This window comes from Hakea prostrata, chromosome 2, assembly GCF_041222555.1.
Source record: "Hakea prostrata isolate BN-2017 chromosome 2, UWA_Hpros_2, whole genome shotgun sequence".
In the NCBI taxonomy this organism is placed as follows: Eukaryota; Viridiplantae; Streptophyta; class Magnoliopsida; order Proteales; family Proteaceae; genus Hakea; species Hakea prostrata.
The window spans coordinates 9,102,901-9,129,906 of NC_142601.1; the positions used below are offsets into that span (position 1 = coordinate 9,102,901).

General features: G+C 40.0%; 1 protein-coding gene across 2 annotated transcripts in view; it reads right to left on the reverse strand.

Annotated features, from left to right (window-relative positions):
* Positions 1 to 1,590: 1,590 nt before the first annotated feature.
* The window catches only part of LOC149023643 (ARM repeat superfamily protein), a 121,965-nt gene continuing 96,549 nt past the window's right edge, over positions 1,591 to 27,006 (reverse strand). Inside the window, exons 29-31 of one of the 2 annotated variants that reach the window (XM_089144184.1) lie at positions 8,164 to 8,282; positions 2,467 to 2,543; positions 1,591 to 2,292 (exon numbers count right to left, since the gene is read on the reverse strand). In XM_089144184.1, the coding sequence (XP_089000310.1) occupies positions 2,260 to 2,292; positions 2,467 to 2,543; positions 8,164 to 8,282 (229 nt within the window). In that variant the 3' untranslated portion in view covers positions 1,591 to 2,259. The remainder of the gene's footprint in view (positions 2,293 to 2,466; positions 2,544 to 8,163; positions 8,283 to 27,006) is intronic. The other variant, XM_089144185.1, reaches the window with a different exon arrangement.

Below are 27,006 nucleotides of genomic sequence, written 5' to 3' on the forward strand. Positions count from 1 at the left end.
AACAGCATCGTTACCATGGAAATTCAATCCCTTTTGGGTCAAAGGAGGAAGCATATTCCAAACGCAAGCACACTTGGGTACTTCAGTTATTCCCAAGCTTTAGCAGATTATGCTGAAGTGCTTATGAATTTGAAGAAAAACTTATCTGCAGAAGCCAGTCCAGTTAGTCTTTGGAGGATCTTATGGTGGAGGCATGTTGTTAGGTAGCAACATATAATTTCTCATTTAGCACTAAATGGATCTATTATTTTCACAATTAACCCCTTAATCTTTGTCTTTGGTTTCAGTGCTTGCATCATGGTTTAGACTGAACTGTCTTCATGTTGCTTATGGAGCACTTGCGTCATCAGCAACCATTCTCTATTTCGATGAAATCGTACCTGAAGATTGGAGCATTAGAACTTCCACCACCCCAGTACCTCAAATTAACCATATATCTTTGTTGAAAGGTTGCATAACATTCAGGTTTATAATTGAAATGATTGAGCGTTTGTGTGAAAAAAGATTCGCAAATCACTGAGTAGAGGAAGGTTTGAGGGTACCAGCAGGAACATCACCCTGTTTCTTCAACCTTGAGAATCTACCAAATACACCAAACCTTGGTGTAGTTGACCTTCCTGTTGCTGCAGAAACAATGTTATGAAGAAGAGAAGATGAATGAACAGAGAAGAATGCAAAAACAGTGGATGCGAAAGACCTTTCATGGCCATGTCTTAACAGATAAGGAGCAAGAAGCAATGACGCATGAGATTCAAAGGCTCTTCTTTATAGATAAGAATATCGTTCAACCCTGAAAAATAAAAAAATAAAAAAAAAAATCTCCTCTGTGTTCTCTCGTTTTCCTACCAATACAAATAAATTTGAAAACGTGGGTATAAATTGGATGGTGCTTGTGTGGTTCTCATGTGGTGGTGACCGATGGATACACGCCATGTGGATTTCAATTAAACCTACCAGAATTGTAGGAGCTTCTGAAAATCATACTGTTATTACTGAGGCAGAGGCAGCTAAAAAATGGATATTCCCTTGAGATTGGCATGCAAACAATCAGTTTAAGAAACTACCTACAGTGATATTACTGATATACCGTGAGTGAACAGCATCACCCATTTGATAATGTGAAGTAGTACATTAGGTCACTGTAGGTGCATGGAAGTAGAATGTGTTGTAATTGTCACCAATGAAGCATTGTTTGTTTGTACTAAGAAATACAGAAGATAAGCATAGAAATTCTCAAGTTACCTCTTGCAAGATGAGAGAATTCTTTCTCACCCAAGGCAGATGTGATTCATGTGAAGTCCTAGCTTGCTTTAACATGTATATTGTCAGCAAAGCTACATAACAAAAACTTGAAAATGAAGAATCCACATCCATATGACCAAGATCTGTGATAGTTTTACTATAATGATGAAGAGAAAACAAGAATACAGTCCTCATTTTACTACAAAACTCTGAAAACCTCGAAAGTGTCTATCAAAACAGGTGAAAACCCTTACACAGGAAGATGCCTGCCTCAATACATCCCAATACAACCCCTCCTAACAAGCAAGGCCTCTCAAATAGCTAAAAATTCTGAACATGGGAACCCCCCCCCCCCAACAAGAACACCTCCTTGACAGAGATATACTCCATTTTTCGACAATCCCGAACCATGGTTCTTGGCAATCCTAGGGGAACCTTCCCTTGCAGGTTCAATCATTAAACATAGAGAGTTCCCTGCTTTTACCAGCAGAAGGGTTGAAATCTTCGTAAGTCTATTTCTCGATCTCATGTATTTAAGAAATTTCCCCCTACAGACTTGGAACTTTATGTCAATTCTCTTGATCCTCTTACCCAATTGGGTTTCCATGAAAAAGAAAAAACACAAATCTCAAGCATTGATCAACCAGGAGAGATTCGTTAAACACATTGAACTTCCCAAACCTTGAAAATTCCAGAATCCCCATGACTCAGAATAAGGCTGATATTCTCCACAGAAGATCATTCTCAACCATCAATTTAAAATGGCCCCTGACCTGCTGGCATTAATTGAATGAAAACCAAGGCGACAACTTGGGACTCCTGTCCACAGAAGATTTTCCTGCAATCTTTATCATTTTCTTAGCACAAGCTTTCACCCGAAGAGCAATTTGGCTTAAGGGAAATTACAAAAATATTTAATTACATGAACATTTTCATCCACTAATTCAAGAACCTCTACCAATGATACATAATATTTACAGTATTTTGTGTACCATAACTGAATGGACCAGAAACTACTCAAACTTTTCGCCTGCGTGTCCTCCGAGCAATCTGTGAGAAAATAATAGTTAACTAAGAAAAGAACATTGCTCCATACTATTGAAGGTTGAGTGTTGACGGTAAAACATTAGGAGAGAAAGCCAAGGGGGGAGTAAAAAGAGGGGGCACAGGCATGGGAAGCAAGCAAATGATGATATTTGCATAGAGAAATTTGAATAAGCTTACAACATCCTCTAAATCGATGACTTCTGAAACAGACGTGTCCATAGAAATCGAAATTTTTGGTACTTTCTTCCTCTTCCCTGCTCCACAAGGTAAGCAAATTGTACATTAGATACAAGGAACTATTCTGAAATTTAGTGATATTTTTGCATTACACATCTCCAGTGTAATACACGTTTCAGGTGAAATCGTGTAAGATAAATGCATAAAACATTAAAGATTAAGCAAATCAATTAGTACTCCTGCCTGGATACCATTAACTAGTTAAGCTCCCAAGTTGTTTTACAACGCAATCCAACTGTTACAGTTAAGAAATTTGCCATATTTGAGTCTTTGACTCCTCAAACGAAAGGAAACCAAAAACATTTTTTATTTACTCCCACTACCTAAGGTTAACTCCCAGAATGGAACCTACGTACTAGTGGTTCCTGCCAACAAGGTGGTTTCTTCTACTCTTGATTGTTTGATAATTTTTGGGATCAATCCAACTGATCTATGAGGTATTCTTCAATAAGAAGCTTAAGGTTTTCTGCAGCTATCCTTTCGCATCATTATCTCCCCCCCCCCCCCCCCCAAAAAAAAAAAAAAAAAAACAGGGAGAACAGAGAAAATAAAAAAAAAAATGTATAAAGGACTAACAATTAGCTCAAAGATCATAGCCACTTAGAATAGACATCCACAACTAGTATAGACATCAATCCACAAATATTGAACAATCAATCATGTTTTTCGTCAACATGGATGAAATTGAACCGATCTGTTCTTCATCAAAATTTTGTAACTTCAAAGAGAACAACAACAATAACAAGCTTTTTCCCAACTAAATGGGGTTGGCTAAATGGACCCTTGCCTTTCAATCAGCTCAACTTGAGGCTACACTAAATACAAGGCCGAAGCTATGCATATCCTTTCTCACTACTTCTCTCAAGGTTATCTTGGGTCTGCCCCTAGTACTTCTAATTCCTTCAATCTCGAAAATAGGGGAACCGATTTAAAGAAGCACAAGTCCTGTCAGGAACAGTTTGTGATATGATATTTCATTATACACAAGTGGAGAAGGACTCTTATCTTCTTTCCTCAGCTAAAATTGCACTTTTCAAACTTGAAACACATTCTTCTTTTCTCCTACAAAATTGTTGGAGAACACTGAAATTAAAATCTGAAACCATCAACCTTGAAGGTCATGTACCACTAAAGCTATAAATTTTGACCATGAAATCCAAGCCTGAAATTATTAAAACCATGCATGGAACAGCTTGCCAGGGTAGATCAGCAAAGGCAGACAGTGGAGATCACCAGAGATTTGCGGGAGACAGAGGAATGAGATTGATCACTGTCTATGAAGTTCAAACTAGATATGTCTACGATAACCATGTAAAAAAGGTAGTACCTTAGTACCATCGATGCCCAACTGTACCCAAGCCATTCCTGTACACCATCACATGCTTTCTTTTCGGTTCTCCTACCAGAAATCCTAAAGTTATTTTCCTTAAACCACATAGTTTTCTCGACTTACCTGCACTTCTTCTTCCTTAAGATTTCTGCAGAATTTTAAATTTCAATAAAACCCCGGGTTCCTTAACACCTTTACCTTTCATTCACTGAATTCAGAATCTGAACTGCAGAACAGTAGCACCATTAGCTCTGAACTGCAGAACAGCAAGGCCTTTCCGCTTCTCTAACCCTAGCCAAACCCTTTAAAACATTAAAAACCTGAAACCTGTGAATAGCTAGAACCCTGTTCACACTGTGACTGGATTTGAAAGTGCAAAAACACCTCTGAAAGCCTACAATCTTCATCCTTGTTTGCTGGAATTTCCTGGGCAAACCCTATGTCTAGGGAAATTACTAAAATACCCCTAACCCTGGACCTGGTTTACACCACATTCTCTGAAAACTTGTAAAGAATTCTAGGTCATTGATCAATGTATCTGAGCCTCATGATAATCCAGCCCCAATGAAAAGCCAACAAAGAAGAGTGGCTGAGACCTGAATCAACTTGTCCTAAGCTAGAATTGATTTCTACAGCATCATAGTCCAAAGGACTATACCTAGGCTTGAAACACAAGAACCATAGAACAGTTGATGTATCGTTAATTGACATGGTTTGAGGTCTTGCCCGATCCAATATTCTGAAAGGCCGAGACAAGATGGCTTTCGAAACCCAGAGTGTTCTAATTCTCGGCCAAGATCTCGGTCGAGACAAGATCTCAGCCTGAATGGGACCTCGGTCGAGTTAACCCTTTGAATAACCCTCTCTCGTCAAGTCAAGATGAGGTCTTATCTCCTCTTGACCTTTAAAACCCTGTTTGTTGTTCTTCCATTTTTGGCCGGATCTTTTGCCGAAAATTGCTCAAGTCTTCCCCTACACTACATTAACACTTCATTTAGGTCATCTAGAATGAGTAATCAACAAGGATCAAGTGATTTTAAAGCCATTCTTCAAGAAACGTGAGTTTTTTTCCCTATCATTTTGTTTTCAAATATTATGTTGTACACTAGGTGCTTGCATGTGAATTCTGCATGCGAATATTTTTGCCCGATCTACAATTTCATGGAACCAAAATTACTTTTTGAATTTTTAGCACTATAAGAATATACATGTAAGAAATTAAAATTAAAATAGTCATTGATTTCATTTCACCTATACTCATGTGGTGTAACTTTTATAAATACACTGACGTTGTAATGTCATAATGTGGAATCATGAACAATTGAACATATTTGATGTACCATCTAACTTTAAAGCTTTTTCATTATATTAAATAAATTTCATGATTTATAAGTATGTATGTGCATTCCATCATCATTTTGGTTTCAAAGTTAGGTTCAAGTAAAAACACATATATACAATTATTTTCTGACAAATCTAAGGCCACCATCATGTTTAGAAGGCCTAATAAGTTAAATACAAAATTTCAGCCTAACCTAAGCCCTAAAACCCATCGAGATGGCCCCTTGAGTTCAGTTGAGTTGAGAAGGATTCTTTACCAGCCTCGGCCAAGATCTTGTGAGATCTCGGTTTTTTGGCTACGCGAGATCTGATTTGAGACTGAAGATCTTGAACCATGTTAATTGAATGAGAACTGGTTAACCAAGTCCTAAGGAAACCAACTCAAATGGGTCTGAGGAAAGATGGGTAATGTTGTTTATGGGGGAAAATTAGGGAAATCTCAAAGAGCTGCCTAGGGTTACTGGCTCACCAGGGTTTAAAGGGTATCTCTAATGAGAGTTTAAGAAGGTGTACCAGATGTCTAGAAATCAAATAGGTCCCTATAGGAAAACTTCTTCAAGAGATATTTTACAATGATGTAGGGTGGAAGCCTTGGATCTAGAGATGTTATGGTTGGATGACAATGAAACTTAGTGGAATGTAGGTGGTGATGTAAGGGATGATCTCCTAACTTTAGTGGTGTTCTAATTGGTAAATTGGGCTAGATTTGGATACACGTTTTTAGGGCTTAATGGAGTATGATAATTCAAGAACTTTGCTGGTCACTAGGGTTAGCGACATATTGGGAATTTTAAGGAATGTAGGTGATAATGAGATAGGATCCTCCTAGTTTGATTGGATTCGGATGGCTAATTTGAAATATACGGAGCTTCATAGGACCCGATTATCCTTCAATGATCTCAACAATGACATGCAAAAAGCCCTGTAATTCTATCCACCACATACATGCAACCCTGCAACTCAAAGGTAGAACAAAATTTGAGAAAACTCTAAAGAGACCCTTTCTTTTATAATTCATTCACTAGATGGATTCAACTACAATACGACAATTAAAATGGACTAAGGCTGCAATAAAAGACTTCCTCAACTTGAGTGCCCACTTGAATTACCCCTAACTGAGGGTCGTCCCCTCTTGCAAGCATGCTTGCTTGACAAGCAGTATTCAATTCCCCCATCTCTCTACCCTCTTCTGTACTAATATAGCCTAAAGCAAATCCTAACAAATTAATCACATAGGAACAACATTAGGGGTTCCTCCCAATTAGGATTTCACCACCTGTCCCTATAGCTCATCCTATCCCCCACATGTCTGGACGGGTTTGACACCCTGCAACTCCCTTGTCCCTGTAGTGCCCCTTCACATTAGTGCCCTAACAATACTTCCCCCCTCCCCCACCCTTAGTTTCACCTTGCCCTAAGGGTGAAATCGAACATTCATCCTCAAGGTGAGGTTAAGGTTAGAGGCTTATTCTTCACATGCCTGCCACACAACCATGTCAAACCAGCATCCTCAAAGACAAACTTCCTAGGAATTGTCCCCTCCTTGAACTTCTCCATGCTTTCCTATTCGGAATATAGGTTAGGAGGGAATGCCCTACTTGTCCGGATTCTCTTTACCCCTCTTTCTAGTTGGTTTTAGGAAGATTTGATCTTCATAATTTTCTCTTTCCATATAAATCTCATTAAAAAAATTCTAAACGACATGACCCTTGTGTACCATGGCAGGTGCACAGGGTCTTGCACATGCTTATTGTTCTCTCTATTAATTTCTTTCTATTTTGAATTTGTTTCACTTTTAATATTGTGGCTTGGACGTCAAGCAAGTCTAGTTTAGGATTGCAATATTTGTTTCATTTTTCAGTACTTGTAATCAGATTGGAAGATATTTGAAGATCCTTTCTATTTTGGAAACTTTCAGCCATATAATATCCTACTGACTACTGAGGGGGAAAGTTGTACCTTGCACAACTCTCCATTGCCTCTTCTTCTCCACCACTTCTTCTCTCTTCATTCAGTTCTCTGTTATTTCTAGTTATTTTAATGTTATTTCTGTTACAAATATAACTTTGAATGAACAGCTATCACTAATGGAGTTCTCTATGTTGTTGTGTGAATGACAAACTAATGGAAAAATACTTGAAAATCACATTATGATCGAAGGTATCATCTCTAAATTATATTCAGCATTCTTATGCCAAGAAGTATCCATTCTAGAAAGCTTTTCAAAGAAATTAAATTTTTAACAGCAAATCACTGGTATTACTGCAAATGATGGACAACCAGAATAACAGATGAAAACTAGATAAAACATGCAAGGAGAGTTGCTCCATGAGAGCATCAAAAGCATTTAGTAACCCTTTTTAACAGTTAGCTCAAGACAGGAGTTTGAGTTCAACCAAAAGTTATAAACAACTAGTCAACAAATCTTCTGTTGTTCTCTAGAAATGACAATAGCAATATATTGAAGTCAGTAGAATGCATTCCCATTTGGGAAACAATGAGAAGGACGTCTAATAATCTTTTTAACTCGTGAGCTGAAAATTGGATCTAAATTTTCAACCCAAAGTTTATAGTAGCTGCAAGGTTTAGAGTTTTCCCACCACTTGTCTGGAGTTGTGCTACTAGGAAATCATGAAAAGATAAAATTCTCATCATTTCTTTGCCTAAAAGCAACAAACAGAATGCAAGAACCTAATAGCTTAAAACTGTATAAAAAAATTTCAGCCAACACCTAATTGAGATTAATCTGGTCCAGCAGATCAGAAAGCTTTCAGAATAAACTTTTAATCAAAAAATTACATGGGAGGACATAATGTTCATCCTCACAAGAGCCATAGTGCATTCTTCCTTTTGTTTAACATATGCATGTTTAGGGTCAGGAAGGATGAAAATGTTATTCTTCTCTGGCTCATGAAAAACTAAAATGCACATGCTATAGAATACAAACTGCAAGAGACCGAACATACCATCATCTATATTTTCCTTTCCCTTGATTTTTAAAGTTGTCTCTTCTTTAACAGCTCTATCTCTCAAAACATCGATAGCTTCCTTAGAAGCACCGGAAGATGATTCTATCCGTAAATCACTGCAATATGCCATCTATTAGTTTATTTTACACCATATTGGATCAAATAAGATGAATAAAATAAACAGACAGCTTAGAAGGCTCAATTTGTCCAGATCTTGATCGGCGTTAACTTTAAAGTAGAAGAGGAAATGAAGAAGATATATATATATATATATATATATATATATACACACACACACATCAGTGACAAGATTCACATCTACGGCTCAAACAAACATGATTAAAATGTCAATACGTATGAAGAAATATTTCAATAACATTCATAATTAATACTACCCCTAATTTAAAAGATGGTGTACAAATTTAACTTAGGGGTGCGTTGGCACAATGGTCGGTGGACCACACTTGTAGCCTGAGGTCAAGGTACTGAAATAGCCTCCCAGAAGAAAAATAAAAAAATTGCTAGGGTAAGCCTTTAAATGAAAATTGCACCCCCTCCCCCGGGACTCTGCTTGAGCGGAAGCCTTCCGCACCGGATTCGCCCTTTGTTTAAAAATTTAACTTGCAAAGCCAGTAATTAGGAACACAACACAAATATTTTAATATTAGCCCTGATCTTTGCATCTAATGTGGGTTGGGTTGCTATTATGACAAGAACATGAACTGATGTTTATTGGAATACATGAAACAATACCTGCACCTGGCACCAATATCAGGAATAGGATCTGGTCCTTGGCTTGGTGTGATTCCGCCATGTGGTACACAACAAGGGACATCATGAATGAGAGCTTTGACAAAGTATGTTTTACATTTGTGAAATCATATGTGGTCGTGTGGTGATCATTAGATTGGAATTGGATGGTATGCCTGCCTTGGTCAAATGGTCAAACCTTGTCAAAGGTTCCCCAGAGGTATGCTGATTCTCCTAAAAAAGGTTGCATTAGCATGGGTATAGGCCTCAACAGCTTGAGCCCATAACAAAAAACTAGAGACCCCAACTTAAGTTAATGGTGTGATCCATACTTGTAATTTATCAAGCAAGTTTAGGTTCAGCCACGATGAAAATTCAAAAGGATTTCAAATATATGACAATGTACTAGTCACCACAAAGGCAAAACCAGCAGGCATGTCAAAACAGGGGTGTTCTAGCAGTATACTCCAAAATCAGGCGCACAGAAACAGAAAACACCAGCAGAATATGCCAAACTAAGGGCTGTACTAGCAGTATACTCCAAATCCAGAGGCATATGGAAGGCAAAAGCAGCAGAACAGAGTCTGGTATCAGACCAGCATGGCAATAAGAGTAAAAATTAGGTACCTCAATAGTGGAACAAGATTCAGAGCAGCAGGTGAAGATGCTAATAAGATAAGGTCTTGCTGGTTACCAAATTGCTGTCAAACAGAGTAGCCACAGGCAGTTATATAGAAAAAAGAAATCATTCCATGATTAATCCTCCAAACCTGGTTCAAGTGACACTGATAAGACCCCTAACCTCCCTTCTACAATTTCTCTTCTGGATCTTAACTAACACCAACAATGCACACACTACACAGAATTGATAGAAAATAGATGCTTAATTCATTCAATAAGCCATCGGCTAGTAACAAAACATAGAAAATAACCATAGACTGATAGAGAAGCTGAATTACTAGAGCAAACTCAAAATTGTAATCACAGCACTTACTACTTACCTGAGAACACCCAGTTCTCCCCAGCCAGACCTTCTTGCTTATTTACAGACTTCCCGCATAAATCTCTCTCACAATACCAAAAATCCTACTAACTAATTGCTGTACTCTAACCAATCCTATCTTGCCATCTGTAGCACATTCTCTATCTTTGTTATAAGCTAAAGTGAGGCACAGCGACCCTCACCTCTTGCCACCTGTCACTTGAGAACGTTTCTTGAGTATTCAGCTGGGGATGATCCCCTGTAGCAACTGGTGATCCTGTGCTGCTCTTCTTCTCTTTTCGCCTATACACTCTAGCCATTAGAGGGTTATCAATACTTCCCCCCCGAGTTTCACCTTGTCCTCAAGGTGAATTTCTGGAAACTGCAGGCGTACTTCAACAAAATCCTCCCGAGTGTTCTCACAAGCAGGTAGGTCCTTCCACTTGAGTAATACGTCTATATTACCTTGTGAAGAACAACGAGTGTCCAACAATTCTTCTGGCAGAAGCTGCAGCTCCCAATCCTCGGCCAAGCAAGAAGGAAGGGGATGGGTAATGATGTCAGTTCCAACTACCTTCTTCAATTGCAATACATGTGTTGAGAAACACGATATTGGTAGAATAGCTTATTGATCAATGATCTCAAGCCTTCTATTTATAATTAAGTGGAAAGTATACAATTACAAGGAATAGAATTTTACATGAATACAAACTTTAATTTAACTCCTACACAAACTCTAATTGAACTCCTAATAGAATCCAACACTCCCCCTTAAGTTGAGGCATAGATATTAGTCATGCCCAACTTGCCTACAATAGGAAGGAAATCTCTTTCTTTCAAACCCTTAGTGAAAACATCTGCTACTTGGTCTCCAGATCTTACAAAAGGCATGCAGATAAGCCCTTGTTCCAACTTTCCTTTGACAAAAAACCTGTCAATTTCGATGTGCTTAGTTCGATCATGTTGCACCGGATTATTAGCAATACTAATAGCAGTCTTGTTGTCACAATATAACATCATAGGGTTTGGAACTTGGACTCCAATATCTTGCAGCAAGCCTTTCAATCATAGTAGCTCACAAACTCCACGAACCATAGCTCTATATTCAGCTTCGATACTAGATAAAGCTACCACATTCTGTTTCTTACTTCTCCAAGTAACTAGATTACCTCCAACAAAGGTACAGTAACTTGAAATTGACTTCTTGTCTGGAGATCCAGCCCAGTTTGCATCAGTGTATGCTTCTACTTTTAGATTATCAGTGGGTGACAAAAGTATTCCTTTTCCAGGACTTCCCTTCAAATATTGTAGTATTCTGATAACAGCTTTCATATAAGCTAAATATGGATCATGCAAGAATTGGCTCACTATACCTACAACATAAGCGATGTTTGGCCTGGTGTAGGACAAGTAAATAAGCTTCCCTACCAGCCTTTGGTATCTTCATTTGTCCACTGGTTCTCCCTTTTTTTCTTTAAGTTCAGCTCCAGCTTCAATCGGGGTATCAACTGTTTTACACCCCAACATTCCACTTCTGATAATAGATCTAGGACATACTTTCTTTGGGATAGGAATATACCTTTCTTTGATCGAGCCACCTCAATCCCTAAGAAATATTGTAACTTCCCTAGATCTTTAATTTCAAACTCTCTGCCAATAAAGTCCTTCAACTTTTGAATTTCTTCACCATCATTCCCTATGATGACAATATCGTCTACATAGACAATGAGAAGTGTGATGTTAGTACCCGACTTCTTGACAAATAGTGTATGATCAGCATTGCTTTGCTTGTACCCAATAGAAGTCATTGCCTTCGGGAGGTGTCCAAACCAACATCTAGGAGACTGTTTTAACCCATAAATTGACCTCTTCAACCGACAAACTTTCCCTGCAGTATTGTCATTGGAGAAACCATGTGGGATTTCCATATAGACCTCTTCTGCTAACTCCCCATGTAAGATGGGCATTCTTTACGTCTAGTTGGTGCAAGTTCCAGTCTATGTTCACAGCTACAAACAATAGAACTCTAACAATGTTTAGTTTCGCAATAGATGCAAAGGTCTCCTGATAATCAATCACATAGGTCTGGATAAACCCCTTTGCAACTAGTATAGCTTTCAACTTGTTGACTGATCCATCCATATTTTGTTTAACCACAAATACCCATTTGCAGACCACTAGTAGATTCGGCTTATGAGTGGGCTTACTCCAATGCTCTGGGAGGGGGGAATTTCCCTACCCGCATCCTTACCCCACACTCATGACCGAGTAATGGAGGCTTTCACCAAGCCGAAAGTGGATGATCCTTTAGATCTGAAGCCGAGCACTCGAACTGTAGGTTTAGCAGTTTTTGCAGGAATGATTTTTTCATGGAGTAAGTGTAACCAGCTCCCAAGTGTCATTTTTCTTCATTGCCTGCATTTCCTCTACCATAGCTGCCTTCCAACTCTTATCAGCATAGGCTTCCTGCCAACTTTTAGGAACAGATACAAATGACAGAGAGGATATAAAAGCACGGTAGGAATCAGACAAAGAGTTATACGAAACATATTTAGCTATGGGATGTTGAGTACAAGATCTGACCCCTTTTATAACAAAAATAGGAAGATCAGAAGAAGATACCTTAAGGGGAACAGTAGAATTGATTCTGGAGCAGGAGACTGAAGTTGTAACGTATCACCTTTCTCCACCTGCTTTAGCCGGTTGTATTTCTTCCTCTGATAAGTTTGTACCTCTTTATTCTGGTCAATCTGGTTTTGAAAGACCTCAACAGTGTGTCTCACAGGAGTGGTCTCCCCCTGGCTAGGTTCTTCACATGGTTCAGAAATCGTAGGGGGAGGATTAGAGTCCTCAGGTATACTGGCCGAAGTCTCCCCCTAGTCAAGAAACTCTTCTGGGACTCTTAACCATGTGAAGAACCTAGCCAGGGGGAGACCACTCCTGTGAGACACACTGTTGAGGTCTTTCAAAACCAGATTGACCAGAATAAGGAGGTACAAACTAGGGGGAGGATTAGAGTCCTCAGGTATACTGGCCGAAGTCTCCCCCTAGTCAAGAAACTCTCAGGTATACTGGCCGAAGTCTCCCCCTTCCACTCAGGCTTAAGTTGTGTTGGTGTGTGATAGGAAGATCTAAAGTCGGAAAGAACACCTCTCCTCTAAGGAGACTCCCCCAGAGAGGTGTATAGTAAGGGCAAAACTCATGAAAAATTACATCCATGGATACAACGGTTTTCCTGGAAGGAGAATGATAACATTTGTACCCTTTTTGAGTAGTAGAATACCCCAAAAATATGCAGCGTAGGCCGCAGGGAGCCAGCTTACTCTGGTGGGCTGTGATTCTGGCATAACACACGCATCCAAAAACCTTTGGAGGAATAACAAAAGAAGAGGCTTCCTGAAGAATCTCATTAGGACATTTAAAACCAAGTATCCTACCGGGCATCCTATTCACAAGATAAGAAGCAATGAGTATAGCATAACTCCAGTATTGGTCAGGTACATTCACAGCAATCATAATGGAATGGGGCATCTCTAAGAGATGTCGATTCTTCCTTTCAGCAACCCCATTTTGGGCAGCCGTATCAACGCAATTGGTCTGGTGTATTATGCCAGATTAACCTTTGGTTTTCCCTTTCTTTGTGCTCGTTTTTGTTCAAAATCAGTAGGCTTCCCATACAGTTTCCAACAATTTTCCTTGGTATGATATGGTTTATGATAGTGCTCACACTTGACAATCTCCTTAGCCGGATCAAATTTAGTGCGAACAGGCTGTAAAGGCTGATTTCTCTATAATAGGAGTATGAAGCATGGCTAATCGATGACTTTCCTCACACTGAACAAGAGCACAAGACTATTCTAGTGTACGAAGGGAGAACGACTTAAGACTTGCACTCTAATCTGATCATACTCCACAATCAAACTTGCTAAGAAGTCATATACCCGAATCTTATCAATGTGCTTCCTATAAGTAGTCACATCATCTGGGTTAGTGAGATGATAATCCCCATAATGATCCAACTCCTGCCAAAAAGAGCACAACTCAGCATAATAGTGGGCCACAATCAGTTCCTTTTGGGTAGTCTCATGAAGCTTCTTTCGTAACTCATAAACATGTGCATCATTCCCCAACTGTCCATAAGTTTCAGTAGTAGCGTTCCAAATTTGGGCTGCAGTATCAAGTAATAGGTAACCTCGGGCAATATTTGGATGCATGGAATTCAAAAGGAATGACATAATAAGAGAGTCACTTGATATCCATTTATCCTTTAAAACACCTATGGTAGTAGGTTTGATAGTGATGTCCGTAATGTGTCCAACTAGTGACTAGTCCTCTTCCAGCAATAGTCAGGTAAGCAAAGCGAGACCAGATCAAATAATTTGTTCCATCAAATCTCACAGAAAGAGAATGAAGAGTGGGGTAATGTTCGGAGCCAGTGGGAGCAGGAGTACCATCAATAGTTGTCATGTTAACAAAATTGTTTGTTGTTCTTCTCTCTTCACCCTATGAAAGACGATGACGATGGGGATGGAAGCAAGCAACAACGATGGCAACGGAAGTAGGCGACGGCGACGGAAGCAAGCGACGGCGACGGTGATGGCGACGGAAGAAGTCTGATGGCGGAAGTTGCAATTTTTTTTTTTTTTTGTTCTTGTTGAAGAAGATGGAATCTGAAAAACTTTCTCAAATCACCGAAAGCAGAGTCGAAGATGCTCGTTGTAACTCATGAACTCAACAACGAATCTGAAAAACTTTCTCAGATCACCGAAAGCAGCAGAGTCGAAGATGCTCGTTGTAACTCACAAACTCAACAACAAACGATTTGAACTCGCACGGCTCTGTTTCAACCCTAATCGGAAGCAGAGGCGATGGGATCTGGAGAGATGTCTCGGCAATGGAGGTAGGTCTTCCTCAGCGAGAATTTTTTTTTTCTTTCTCCTCCCTTCCCTAATCGAACTTAGGCTCTAATGCCATGTTGAGAAACATGATATTGGGAGAATGGCTTACTGATCAATGATCTCAAGCCTTCTATTTATAATTAAGTGGAAAGTATACTTGGAATAGAATTTTACATGAATACAAACTCTAATTTAACTCCTATACAAACTCTAATTGAACTCCTAATAGAATCCAACAACATGAAAAACTGGATGCACTTTGGTGTTGGGTGGGAGGATAAGTTTGTAAGCCATAGGGCCATAATGATCTATAATGGGATAGGGTCCATAATAACGATGATTGAGCTTCTCATTGAGGCATTTTGCCAACTTCTTAAACCTGTATGGTTGGAGTTTGAGGAAAACTCCCTGCCCCACTTGGTACTTGACCTCCCTCCGGTGCCGGTTGGCTAAAGTGCGCATTCGATCTTGGGCCACCCTCAAATTTGATTTCGGCTCCTCTAAAATACGATTGCATTTGCCAAATAACTATCAACTTCATCCACCTCGGAATAGTCTCCCTCCCAACGGAGTAAAGTTGGTGGTTCCCTCCCATATAAGACTTGAAAAGGAGTTAGTTTGGTGGCTGAATGATAGGTTGTATTGTGCCAATACTCCGCGGCCTCTGCCCAAGGGAGCCAAGATGTCCAATCACACGGCTGTTGAGAACAAAAACATTTGAGATATACCTCCAATCCTCTATTGACTACCTCCGTTTGCCCTTCCGTTTGAGGATGATACGCACTGCTGAATCTGACATGAGTTCCCTCCCATATAAGACTTGAAAAGGAGTTAGTTTGGTGGCTCAATGATTGGTTGTGTTGTACCAATATTCTGCCCAAGGGAGCCAAGATATTCAATCACGCGGCTGCCGAGCACAGAGACATCTGAGATATACCTCCAATCCTCTTTTGACTACCTCCGTTTGCCCATCCGTCTGAAGATGATAGGCACTGCTGAATCTGAGATGAGTTCTGGCAATTTTAAAGAGTTCTTTCCAAAAGGTGCTAATTAAATTTAAAACACTGTCCCTATCTGATACAATCGTCCTTGGAAAACCGTAAAGGCGAATCACTTCCTTGTTGAAGATCAGAGGTACCTCCTTTGCTGAGTAGGGGTGAGTTAAGGGAATAAAATGCCCATACTGAGAGTCTATCAACCACCACCAGCACGGAATCACCCCCATGAGCCTTGGGCAACCCACTCACAAAATCCATGCTTATATCTTCCCAAACACGGTCCAGAATGCGTATAGGTTGCAACAAACCTGAAGGTTTCATAGAGTCATGCTCGTGTCTTTGGCATGTGTCACAGCCCGCTACATACTCCTTAACAGTTCTCCTCATGCCTACCCAATACACTACACTTGCTAGTCTCTAGTAGGTGCAAAGGTGCCCGGAATGACCACCAAACGGTGTAGAATGGATCGGCCAGCAGCTCAGGAATCCACTTTGATCCATTGAGAATCACTAATCTGCCCTTATACAAAAGGGTGCCATTCTTCAACTGATAATTAGAAAATTAAGATGAGCCACTAACCAGAGCTTGTACCATGGCCTTGTAACATGTAGATGTCCAAACTTCATCATCTAAACTTTCATGTTCGTTCCATATTGCAGCTGATAGAACAGCAAGCTGATTATCCCCTTCATCCTTCTAGAAAGAGCGTCCGCAGCCATGTTCTTGCTGTCCGGTCCATAAGTGATCTAAAAGTTAAACCCCATCAATTTCATAATCCACTTCTGCTGGTCATCTGCTACTATTTTCTGATCCAATAAATATATTAGACTGCGTTTGTCTGTCCACACCTTGAAATGCCTCCTGATGAGATAATGTCGCCATTTTTGGATTGCTAGAACAATCGCCATCAATTCTTTTCCATATACTGATTTAGCACGATTACAAGGAGAGAGTGCTTGACTCCAACAGGCAAAGGGATGACCCTCTTGCATAAGGACAGCGCCTAGGCCCAACCCCGATGCGTCGGTTTTCACTACAAATTCCTTGGAGAAGTTTGGAATTGCTAACACTAGAACCCAGTCAACACACATCATGGCTGCCTTCAAAGTTTCAAATGCTTAAGTAGCAGCTGTCTCATCCCAATGGAAGGCATCCTTCTTCAATAAATTTATGAGAGAAGCTGCTATCCTCCCATAGTCACACACAAACCTCCAGAATAGCCTTGTGAGACCTAAAAATCCCCTCAACGCTCGAATGTTTCCTGGCTGTGGCCAATCGATCATGCAATTCATTTTAGAGCAAATTACATGGCACCTGCTATATTTGGGGCAAAACTCTTGACCACCCACTACTGCCTCATAAATTACATGGCAACCACATGTAAATTACAAGTTACCCACAGTTAACCTTCTTGTTAACATAGATTATAAAATTACCCAAATGCCCTTTTATTTAAAGCATTTAAAAATCCACCCCATTTTAATTCTCTCTCAACCAACCCTTAGGTGGCTGAAGGGATTCTCCCTTCACCTATCTTCTACCTACACCTCACTGGAGCACCACCGTCAGAAACCACCCCAACCCTCTCCTGCTGGCAACCATTGCCTTCAACGTCCCTATCAGATTTTCCGGCAGGGGCCTGTACGTGTGGGATCAGAGATTTTGAACAATTGGGAGAGACCTAATTGAAAAAGAGAGTCTGCTAACTTTTGTCCATTCGGCAACGATTCTTTCCTTGAGCAAAGCAGCCGTCAAGGCTGAAGAATATTGGATCAGACTGATGTATGTTCCATCGAACAAGCAGAATTTAAGCTTGAACAAGTCCTCATCTGGCATTAGGTCTCTCCCAATTGTTCAAAATCTCCGATCTACCAATCCAAACACAAATTCACGGCCTAATTTCTTCCACTACGTCTTATCGACTGATATATCATCCACCGCATAAAATAAAATAAATCTACACCGGAAACCTAAATGTGCAGAAGAAAAACGAGTGAATTAGGGTATCGTTATTCAATCCATCGGAAAACAAGGAATGTCAAGCTGATTCATCACACCGATTATTAACAAATAATATACAAAGATGAACTAGGGCTACATCTTGAGCATTACGTTCTAGACAAGAATTCATGAGCTGTTGAAGAGTTTCGAAAGAGACAAACCATGGAAACTTACCGATTAGAATAGGGAGATCGAAAAATCATGAAGCCATGCTCTTTGTTTTTGCTTCTTACTACTCTTCTTTTACTCCGATGCAGTTGCAGTAGCAACAGTTCAGGGTTGTGCAAGTGCAAACAGATTTGGGACTGAAAAGGGTAAATAATGAATGCAGCCATAGAACAAAATTCAGTCGTTCCACCGAAATTTCACATTTTGGGAATCTTGAAACGAAAAACTAGGGGACCAGAAAAAATCCCAAGTTTCGATCGAACAATCGAAATTTTGTCGAAACCTCGAAACCTGGTTCAACCCAGTTGGACCAGCTGGTTCATGAGGAAAAAAATTCCCACATTTCGTGGGAAACATGGGAAATCTTGTGGAAACCTGGAAAATTTCATGGAAACCTGGGACTTTTTCTGGCAAGTTTTATAGCTTTCCCAAATTTTCAAATTTTTTTGTTTATTTCATGTTTCCCCAAATATCACGACAAATACCCCCTCCATTAAAACTTCTCTATCCAAATTGTGTATTCCCTCAGACTGGTTAATCTTAGGCATGTTGATGACCAGACTTATAAAGTTACAGTTGTCGATTACCTTGACAACCACAGGCATAAAATGTCATGGGGTGTCTATGTTCATTGGTTGGAGGAGAGGATGTACAGGCATAGTACTACTTAGCTCACAGGACGGATCCACTCTTGGCACTAAGTTGTACTTTCCTTTTATTGCCAATTACTTTGTATTTGATGTTTTGAAGTTAGAAATTATACATTGAATGTTATGTACTTAAGTAGTTAAGTTTATAGTGTACTTCTCAGACAACTCTACATTGATGTTATGTACATTGAATGACATATCTACATTGATTTTTTTAGCAAAATACAGCCAATGTGTTCTTTATACTCTAATTAGCTTAAATGCAGAGTCCCACCCTAAAATATTCCCTAAAAAAACATATCAAGACTTCATGCCGAAACTTGCACCAAAAAGTCCTAAGTTTCCTCAAAATTTCCCAGATCCCCACCTAGGTTTCCCATTTTCACCTGGTCAAAACTTGAGTTGCCCTCGAATTTTTTTCTATGAATGCAGCACGAGTCTTGCCTCTTACTATGCATGGGCATTTCAGTGTCGGCTTTCGTTGACTAGATTGATATGGATGTTCGGCAGGGGATGGTGAGGGCGGTGGTCGCCAACAGGGGAGGGTTGGGGTGGTTTCTGGCGTTGGTGGTCCGGTGAGGTGTAGGCAGAAGATGGGTGAAGGGAGAATAATGGTTGGTTGTGAGAGAATTAAAATGGGGGTAGATTGGTCATCATACCATAAGACAAATTTTAAATGCTTTAAATAAAAGTAAGGGCATTTGGGTAATTTCATAATCTATTTTAACAGCAAGGTTAACTGTGGCCCTGTGGGTAACTTGTAATTTACATGGGGGTGCCATGTAATTTACCCCAAAGATAGCAAGTGCTGTGTAATTTGCTCCTGATTTTATTCGGATATGCTGCCACCCCATCTCTAGATATAATATGCCCCAAATACTCCAACCATGCCACGACAAATAAGCATTTTTTCTGGTTCACTACTAAAGGATGTTGTGCCAAGAGAGTGAAAAAAGCTCATAAATGCTGCAAATGGTCCTCCATGATCCTACCAAATACCAGAATATCGTAAAAAAACTCAAGCACAAATTTCCTTCAATGTTTCCGGAATACCTCATTCATCAAAGCTTGGAATGTTAATGGGGCATTGGAGAACCCAAACTGCATGATGAGGAACTCAGTGTCCATCGTGAGTGCGGAAAGCCGTCATCTCCTCATCTCCATCAGCTACTCGAATCTGATGATAGCCTGATTTAAGGTCCAGCTTGCTAAAAACCTTTGCTCCGCTTAATTCATCTAATAGTTCATCAATGATAGGTATAGGGAACTTGTCAGGGATTGTCAATTTGTTCAGGGCTCCATAATCTACACAAAACTGCCAGCCACCATCTTTCTTTCGTAACAGCAGCACGAAACTCAAGTAGGGACTCACTGGGTCAAATCAGTCCTACTGTTAACATCTCCTAAACTAGCCTCTCCACTTCATTTTTCTGTGAATGTGGGTATCGATAGGGGCGATTGTTTGGTGGGTTGCTAGCTTCTACCAAGCGAATAGAGTGATCATGTGTCTGACACGGCAGAAGACCAGTTACAAAAAGGGCCTCAAACTCTACTAACAACTCTTGTAATCCCCTTGAATCTGCACTTTTGTGTTCAATGTCACCCACTATACACACTTTCATAGGTCTCAACCAATATCCTTCCCTCCCTGTTTTCAGTGATTTCCACACATTCTTGAAGGTGGTTTCTAACCTGAGGAGTGCTGGATCTCCACTTAGCTTGACTGGTTTCCCCCCACCCCTCTCAAAAAACAAAAAAAATTGAACCTCATGGTTTGTAATTTCTAGTTACTGTTAACATCTCCAAGTGTGGATAGCCATTCAACTCCGAGAATCACATCCACGTCCCCAAAGTTCAAAGGTAGCACATTATGAACCAAAAGTGTTCGCTTCTATGGTGATTGGAGGCCTGGGGCATCACGGCAAACTCCACTCCAACTTACGTTCTTGCCAGCACCAAATGTCACCCGGAATGCCTTCCCCCGTGTCTCTAGCCCGAACGTTTCTACTAGTTCCAGCGAAATAAACTTATGGGTTGCCCCACAGTTGACCAAAAGCACCACTGGCACACCTGAAACTTCTCCTCTGAACTTCATCGTGCTTGGGGAGTCAATACCGACCAAAAACTATACCAAAATCCAGTAGCTACCAGTATCTCAACCTCCTATGATTCCTTTCCCCCATCGTCTGCGATTCCTATCATTAGGGCATCGTCGGCTTCATCCGTCACCAATAAAAATTTAAGTTGTTTATTAGGGCACTGATGGAACTTGGAGTACCGTCCATCGCAACGGAAGCCAAGACCTTTATCCATTTTTTCCTGTATTTCCTCTAGGGTCAGCCATTTGGAGCGAGCCTTATTGCCACTAGAGCTTGCCGCCACTCGAGATGATGAAGAAGAAGAGGAAGATAAAGGATTAGTGCCTGTTTGGGTTGGTTTGGTCGATCTGGCTGAACTGATACTTGCTTCATTCGAGTTAATTGCGGTTGCTGGACTTGGGCCCAATAACATTTGAAGCATTAATGGTAATGAGCCACTGGGCTCCACTCAAAATTGATGCACTTTGCCAACGGTTTATAGGTTTTTGTGGGCCCCATAATGGCAAGTTTTTGGCCTCAAGGGACTGGGCCAGTCCATAAGTTGAGCCTAGGGTCTTGGGTTCAAATACCCATATCTCAGCCCTAATTTCAACTTGATGACCCAGCATGAAAGCTCCTCAAAGCCATTTCTCATCTATCTCTCTAGCAATGGTGGCAAGGGTTTCAAACTCCCCCCTGTATGCAGCTACGTAACGGCGGGGAACCAAATCGCTTCCTTATCTCTTCTTTGAGTTCTAACCATGACGAGAGTGGATACTGCAATTCACAAACTGAATCCAACAAAGTGCAGGTCCGTCGAAACAAATGGCTGCTGCTCTCAATCCCTCTTTTGCGTGAAGTCCATGAAGATTGAAGTACCTCTCTGCTTTGGCTGCCCAGCCAATGGGGTCCTCTCCATTGAACACCGGCATCTCCAATTGCCGCAGGAAGAATTCACGCCATCCCTCAAAACCTCCTCCCCGAATTGGCACCTCCTTAGACTTGGCCTGTATGGCGTCTCCTACGAAGAATTGTGAACATTCAAAGGGCTTCCTCCTGATGCCTCTCCCAACTGTGAGTTCTCCTCCAGCACCTTTCCCTTCTGAAAGTAAGTCCTCAATTCTTGTCTAAACTCTTGATTGCTTTGGCTCTCTACCTCGATGTGATTTGTTAAAGTCTCTAACCTTGAATCAAATCCAGACATCTGCCCCTGCAACACCTTCACGATGGTTTCTAACTCTTCTACTCTCCCATCCATTCTACTCTTAGCCATTCCCTAGATCAGATATGCTCTGATACCAATTTGATAAGACCCCTTACCTCCCTTCTACAATTTCTCTTCTGGATCTTAACTAACACCAACAATGCACACATAATTGATAGAAAATAGATGTTTAATTCATTCCACAAGCCATCGGCTAGTAGCAGAACATAGGAAAATAACCATAGACCGATAGAGAAGCTGAATTACTAGAGCAAACTCAAAATTGTAATTACAGCACTAACCACTCACTTGAGAACACCATGTTTGCCCCAGCAAGACATCCCTGCTTATTTACAGACTTCCCGCATAAACCTCTCCCATAATGCCAAAAACCCTACTGACTGACTGTTGTACTCTAACCAATCCTATCTTGCCATTTGTACCACATTCTCTATCCTTGTCAAAAGCTAAAGTGAGGAACAGCAACCTCAACTCTTGCCACCTGTCACTTGAGAACATTTCTTAAGTATTCGTATTCAGCTGGGGATGATCCTGTGCTGCTCTTCTTCTTTTTCTGCCTATACACTCTAGCCATTAAAGGCTTATCAGACACTAGCAAAGGGTAGAGCAGAATTTCGAAACAGCAGTTTCAATGAGTGGTAGCAGCTAGAAAAAAAAGGGGGGGGGGGGGGGGGAAAACCAGAGGAAGAAAATATATTAGAAGAAGAATCACATCGAAGGTCAGCAGCAATACAGATCAGGCTGAGAAGTTTAACCCTTGATTTCCATGATTGTCTGATCAGCAATTAGTAATCAAAATTGCACAACAAAGTAGCAGCCTGGAGATCAAATGAAGGCTCTGAATCTCTGATACCACGTAGCTTCACAGCAATTTAGAAAACCAGAACCAAAGAGATGAGAAGGGAGCAATGAGAAAGAAGACGGAGAGGGAGATCCACACAAGCTCGGCTCCCCCTAACTCACTTATTCTTATAATATGTAATCAAAGATGGTATAGGAAAACTTTCCTAAACTGGATTACATTGAAGCATAAAGTAAATATTGTCCCAAAAAAAATAGAAACTATTTTAAAACAGAAACTATACTAGATCTGGGATGGTTGTCAACAAAGCCAAAAGGGAAAGGGAGAAAAGAGTAACTACAACTAATGTGTACATGACTCTTTTAAGTGTACTCTAATAGTACATTTAGTCATGTACCCATACATAGCATGATCATTACATTCGGGCCATTATCTTACCCTGGTGGACCACGAACCATATCATTCAGGGATTTCCTTTGTCATTGTTTTACCCACGTGTAAAGCTACACGTGAGGGGAAGATTGAAGATATCTACAATTAAATGTTTACTTCCAAAGTATTGTCTACATTTTTCAGGTCATTATTTGAATGCCTTTCTTTAAGACTTCCTTGTGTAGAATGTGATCTCGATCACTTTCAGACTTCCTTATGCAGAATTTGATCTCTTTTAACTTCGAAAATTTGTCCCTTAACTTGGCAATCTTCCACTTTGGAGATCTAACATTGCTATGGATCTGAGTTTTTTGACCTCTGTGCAGAACCTGATCTCTGTTACCCAGGTGATTTGCCCCTTACCTCTTGACATCTTCCACTTTGGAGATCTAACCTTGTTGAGATTTGGTGTTTGACCTTTGCATAACTTGATCTCTATTACCTTTGGAAATTGTCACTTATCTCAACAATTTTTCCCTTACCTTTGGAGATTGTCCCTTTACTTGGCAAATTTTCTTTTTAGAGATCTAACATTGCTACAAATCTAAAATTTCACTTTTGTTGTTGTACCCTAGAGTCATTACCGCAAAAATATATTTTCCCTCAAATTTGTGCAAAAATTTGGTCTTCTCAATATTTGAAGATTTTTACATTTTTCTTGGGCATTCTTCCTTAAGGACCTAAAGTTGCGGTAGAGATGAGGACAAAGCAAGTGGAAGTCTATAAGGCAGACGTAATCTATAAGTTATTAATGAAGCTTGAAGATCAAATTGCAGATGTTTACCTCGACAGATGTTTTATGCTATTGTGGCCAAGTTGGGCATGTGTGATATCAATGCCTCAACTTGAGGGGGAGTGTTGGAAGTATAATTAAGGTTTCATAATTGGAGTAGATTCCTCTTTTAGTTATATCTTTTGATTTCTTATATTCTTTATATTGGTTTCATATTTTGTGTTAGACTAGGTTTTCTAAAATCTAAGATTGATTTTTCTATTCTATTTGGGGCCTATGAATGAAGATAACCTTCTGATTAATAATTTCTTCAAATTCGAACATGGTATCAGAGCCTAATTTCTATTAAGGAAGAGAGAGGGAACTAGAAGAATCAAGTCCCTCTCTTTTCCCTCATCACTGCCGCTGCTACTACCCCTTCCAACGCTGCTACCTGAGCCATCGTACCACCAAATCCACATCGTTGCAACCTAAAAATTCTTGGAGAACCACTGCACCACCAGAACCATCGCCTTTAACTTTTTTTTATCCTTTAACTACAACCTGAAACTCATCGCCTCTTCTTCTTCTTCATCCTACAACCTTCCATCGAATCACCTCTCGCTACCGATACAACCTGCAACCCTCCATCGAACCTCTATTGAAACTCCACCTGCCGCTACAACCTACAACCTACAACCTACAACCTCCATTGAACCTACAACCCACAAATACCATCGCCCCAAACCTGTAATTACCTAGGGTCTCTCCTCTTCTGACCTTCTTCTTCTAATCGCCATTGAACCAGAACCAGACCTTCCGCCATCCATGGTGGGAGATCTCACGAGATCTCGCGAGATATCTCGCTATTTTGACATAGTGAGACGAGATGAGAAGTGAGATCTGCGAGATGGGAGATCTCGCCACATCTCGCCGAGATCTCGCCACATCTCGCCGAGATCTCGCCACATCTCGCCGAGATCTCGCTAAGATCTCGCTGCAACCATCAAAAATTGCCAGAAACTTGATTTTTTGTCGGAATTTGTTGGGGATTCAACTTCTAAACATCTTTAAGACATCTACAACATCAAATTATATCATCATTCAAGCCTATTTCAACTAGATCTACAACAAAGGTAAGATTTTCCCCCAAATTTGAATTTTTTCAAATAGAATATTCTACAATGGGTGTGTGAGTTTAGTGTAAATATATGTTGATCCACAAGCTTTGATCTAACTTTCATGGAAACCAATTTAATGTGACAGTTAAACCTATATGTGACATACTATAGTGATGAGTTGACTTGGGAGTCATATGTGGCCACCGTTCAGAATCAGTTGATGCAAAATGCTGAGTGATACTCGTGCTTGTCTTGTAATCTTATTACTCACATACTCTTGTGATTGTGATTGTGAACTTATGGATTATGATTTATGACTTACTAAAAGTCTAAAACTTCTTATGGTTGTAAAATTTTGAAGCCATTTAAGTTCTTTGATAGTTTGATGTGTAATGTATTTAATACTTTATAGTTGATAACATGAATTACTTGATATCTCTACATTTCGGTTTTACACATAGGGTTGACTTAGAAGACGTAGTTAGGGTTATTTTCTCACAATTTTCAGGCCACCAATGTGTTTAAAAGGCCTTAAATAGACTAAATACCAAATTTCAGCCCAACCGGGGCCCTAAAACCCACCGAGATGGGTCACCGAGATTACGCCAAAATTTTGGTAGATCTCAACCGAGATCTCGCCATCTCGGTCGAGATCTCTCTATTTTGGAGTGGCGAGATCTCGCTCGAGAGCGAGATCTCCCACCATGCCGCCATCTTCAAAATCGCAAGAATCATATTCCAGTAGATCTGGGATGGGTTGTCAACAAAGCTAAAGCCTAAAAGGGAAAGGGGCAAAAGTTTAACTACAACTAATGTGTAAATGACTATTTTAAGTGTACTCCAATAGTACACTCAGTCATGTACCCATACATAGCATGATCATTAACACTTACAATTGTCACATTGTGTAAACTATTGTGATCTTGAGCAACATTTGATTAGGGAGTAGTATTTGAGTAACTAAGGATTAAATCTTGTTTTGTGTGATGGATAAATTTGTGAGTTGCCTAAGGAATAGAGAATTTTGCATTGATGTTTTGGCATCAGTATTAACATGTTACATTTAAACCATGTGTCTTTAAAAGGCGGACTTGGAGAGAGTGTTTGAGGGTAAATGGACTATAATGCATCAGTGGAGAGTTATGAGTCACCAGCGACAGAGTATTGTGTGAGGATGAGGAAACATCTATGTAGTCACAGAGTCAGTCATGACAGTGTATACACAGTCAAAGAATGGAGAAAGCAGAGGATACATATAATTATAGAGTGGGTGACAACTGAGTGGCTGGTGTTCCTCTCGTGTTATAAATGGTGGCAGCTTGTTCGCCTCAATGTTGGCTAGAGTGATAAAAGTAGTTATGATTGAAAGACTTATTTTGACAAATTACTAGTATATTATTCTAATTGTAACTTTGTAAGTTTTTAGTCATTGTTATGTGGTGTGCTCTAACGATATTCAGCTTTACCAGGCTGTCTAGTCAAAGAGGATTGAGATGGAGGTACCCCCTGATGAAGAGTTCAAGGGTCACTGAAATGTTTTGTTTCATTACTCACTGTTTTATTAAAAGATATAATATAGAGCAGTTTGAGAGGCAAACTCTAATAGATTTGAATTTGAGACTTCAAAAGAGAACCATTAATATAACACCAGAGTTATTTGAGATTTGAGGTTACTTTTTGAATATTTAAGAGAGACTTGATTTCATTAATTTGTTTTGGTTTTATATATCATATGATAAGCACCTGGGAGGATTGAACCCCCTACCTTTATTAAGGTTTGAATTGTCCATTGACCATCATCTAAAAATAGCTCCAGGAGGATGTGATTGAAATAACCCAAATATGATCTAAAATGCAGATGTCGGAGATGCTCTTTTTCTGCTTCAATTCTAGAGAATATGGAGGAAACAAACTTTTTTGGATGGGTTTTGCTGCAACGGTTGAGTTGTGCTATTGGAACTTATCATTGTGGCCTTATGCACATTAATTTTGGAAACAACCTATTGTGAAGCAGTGTGCAAG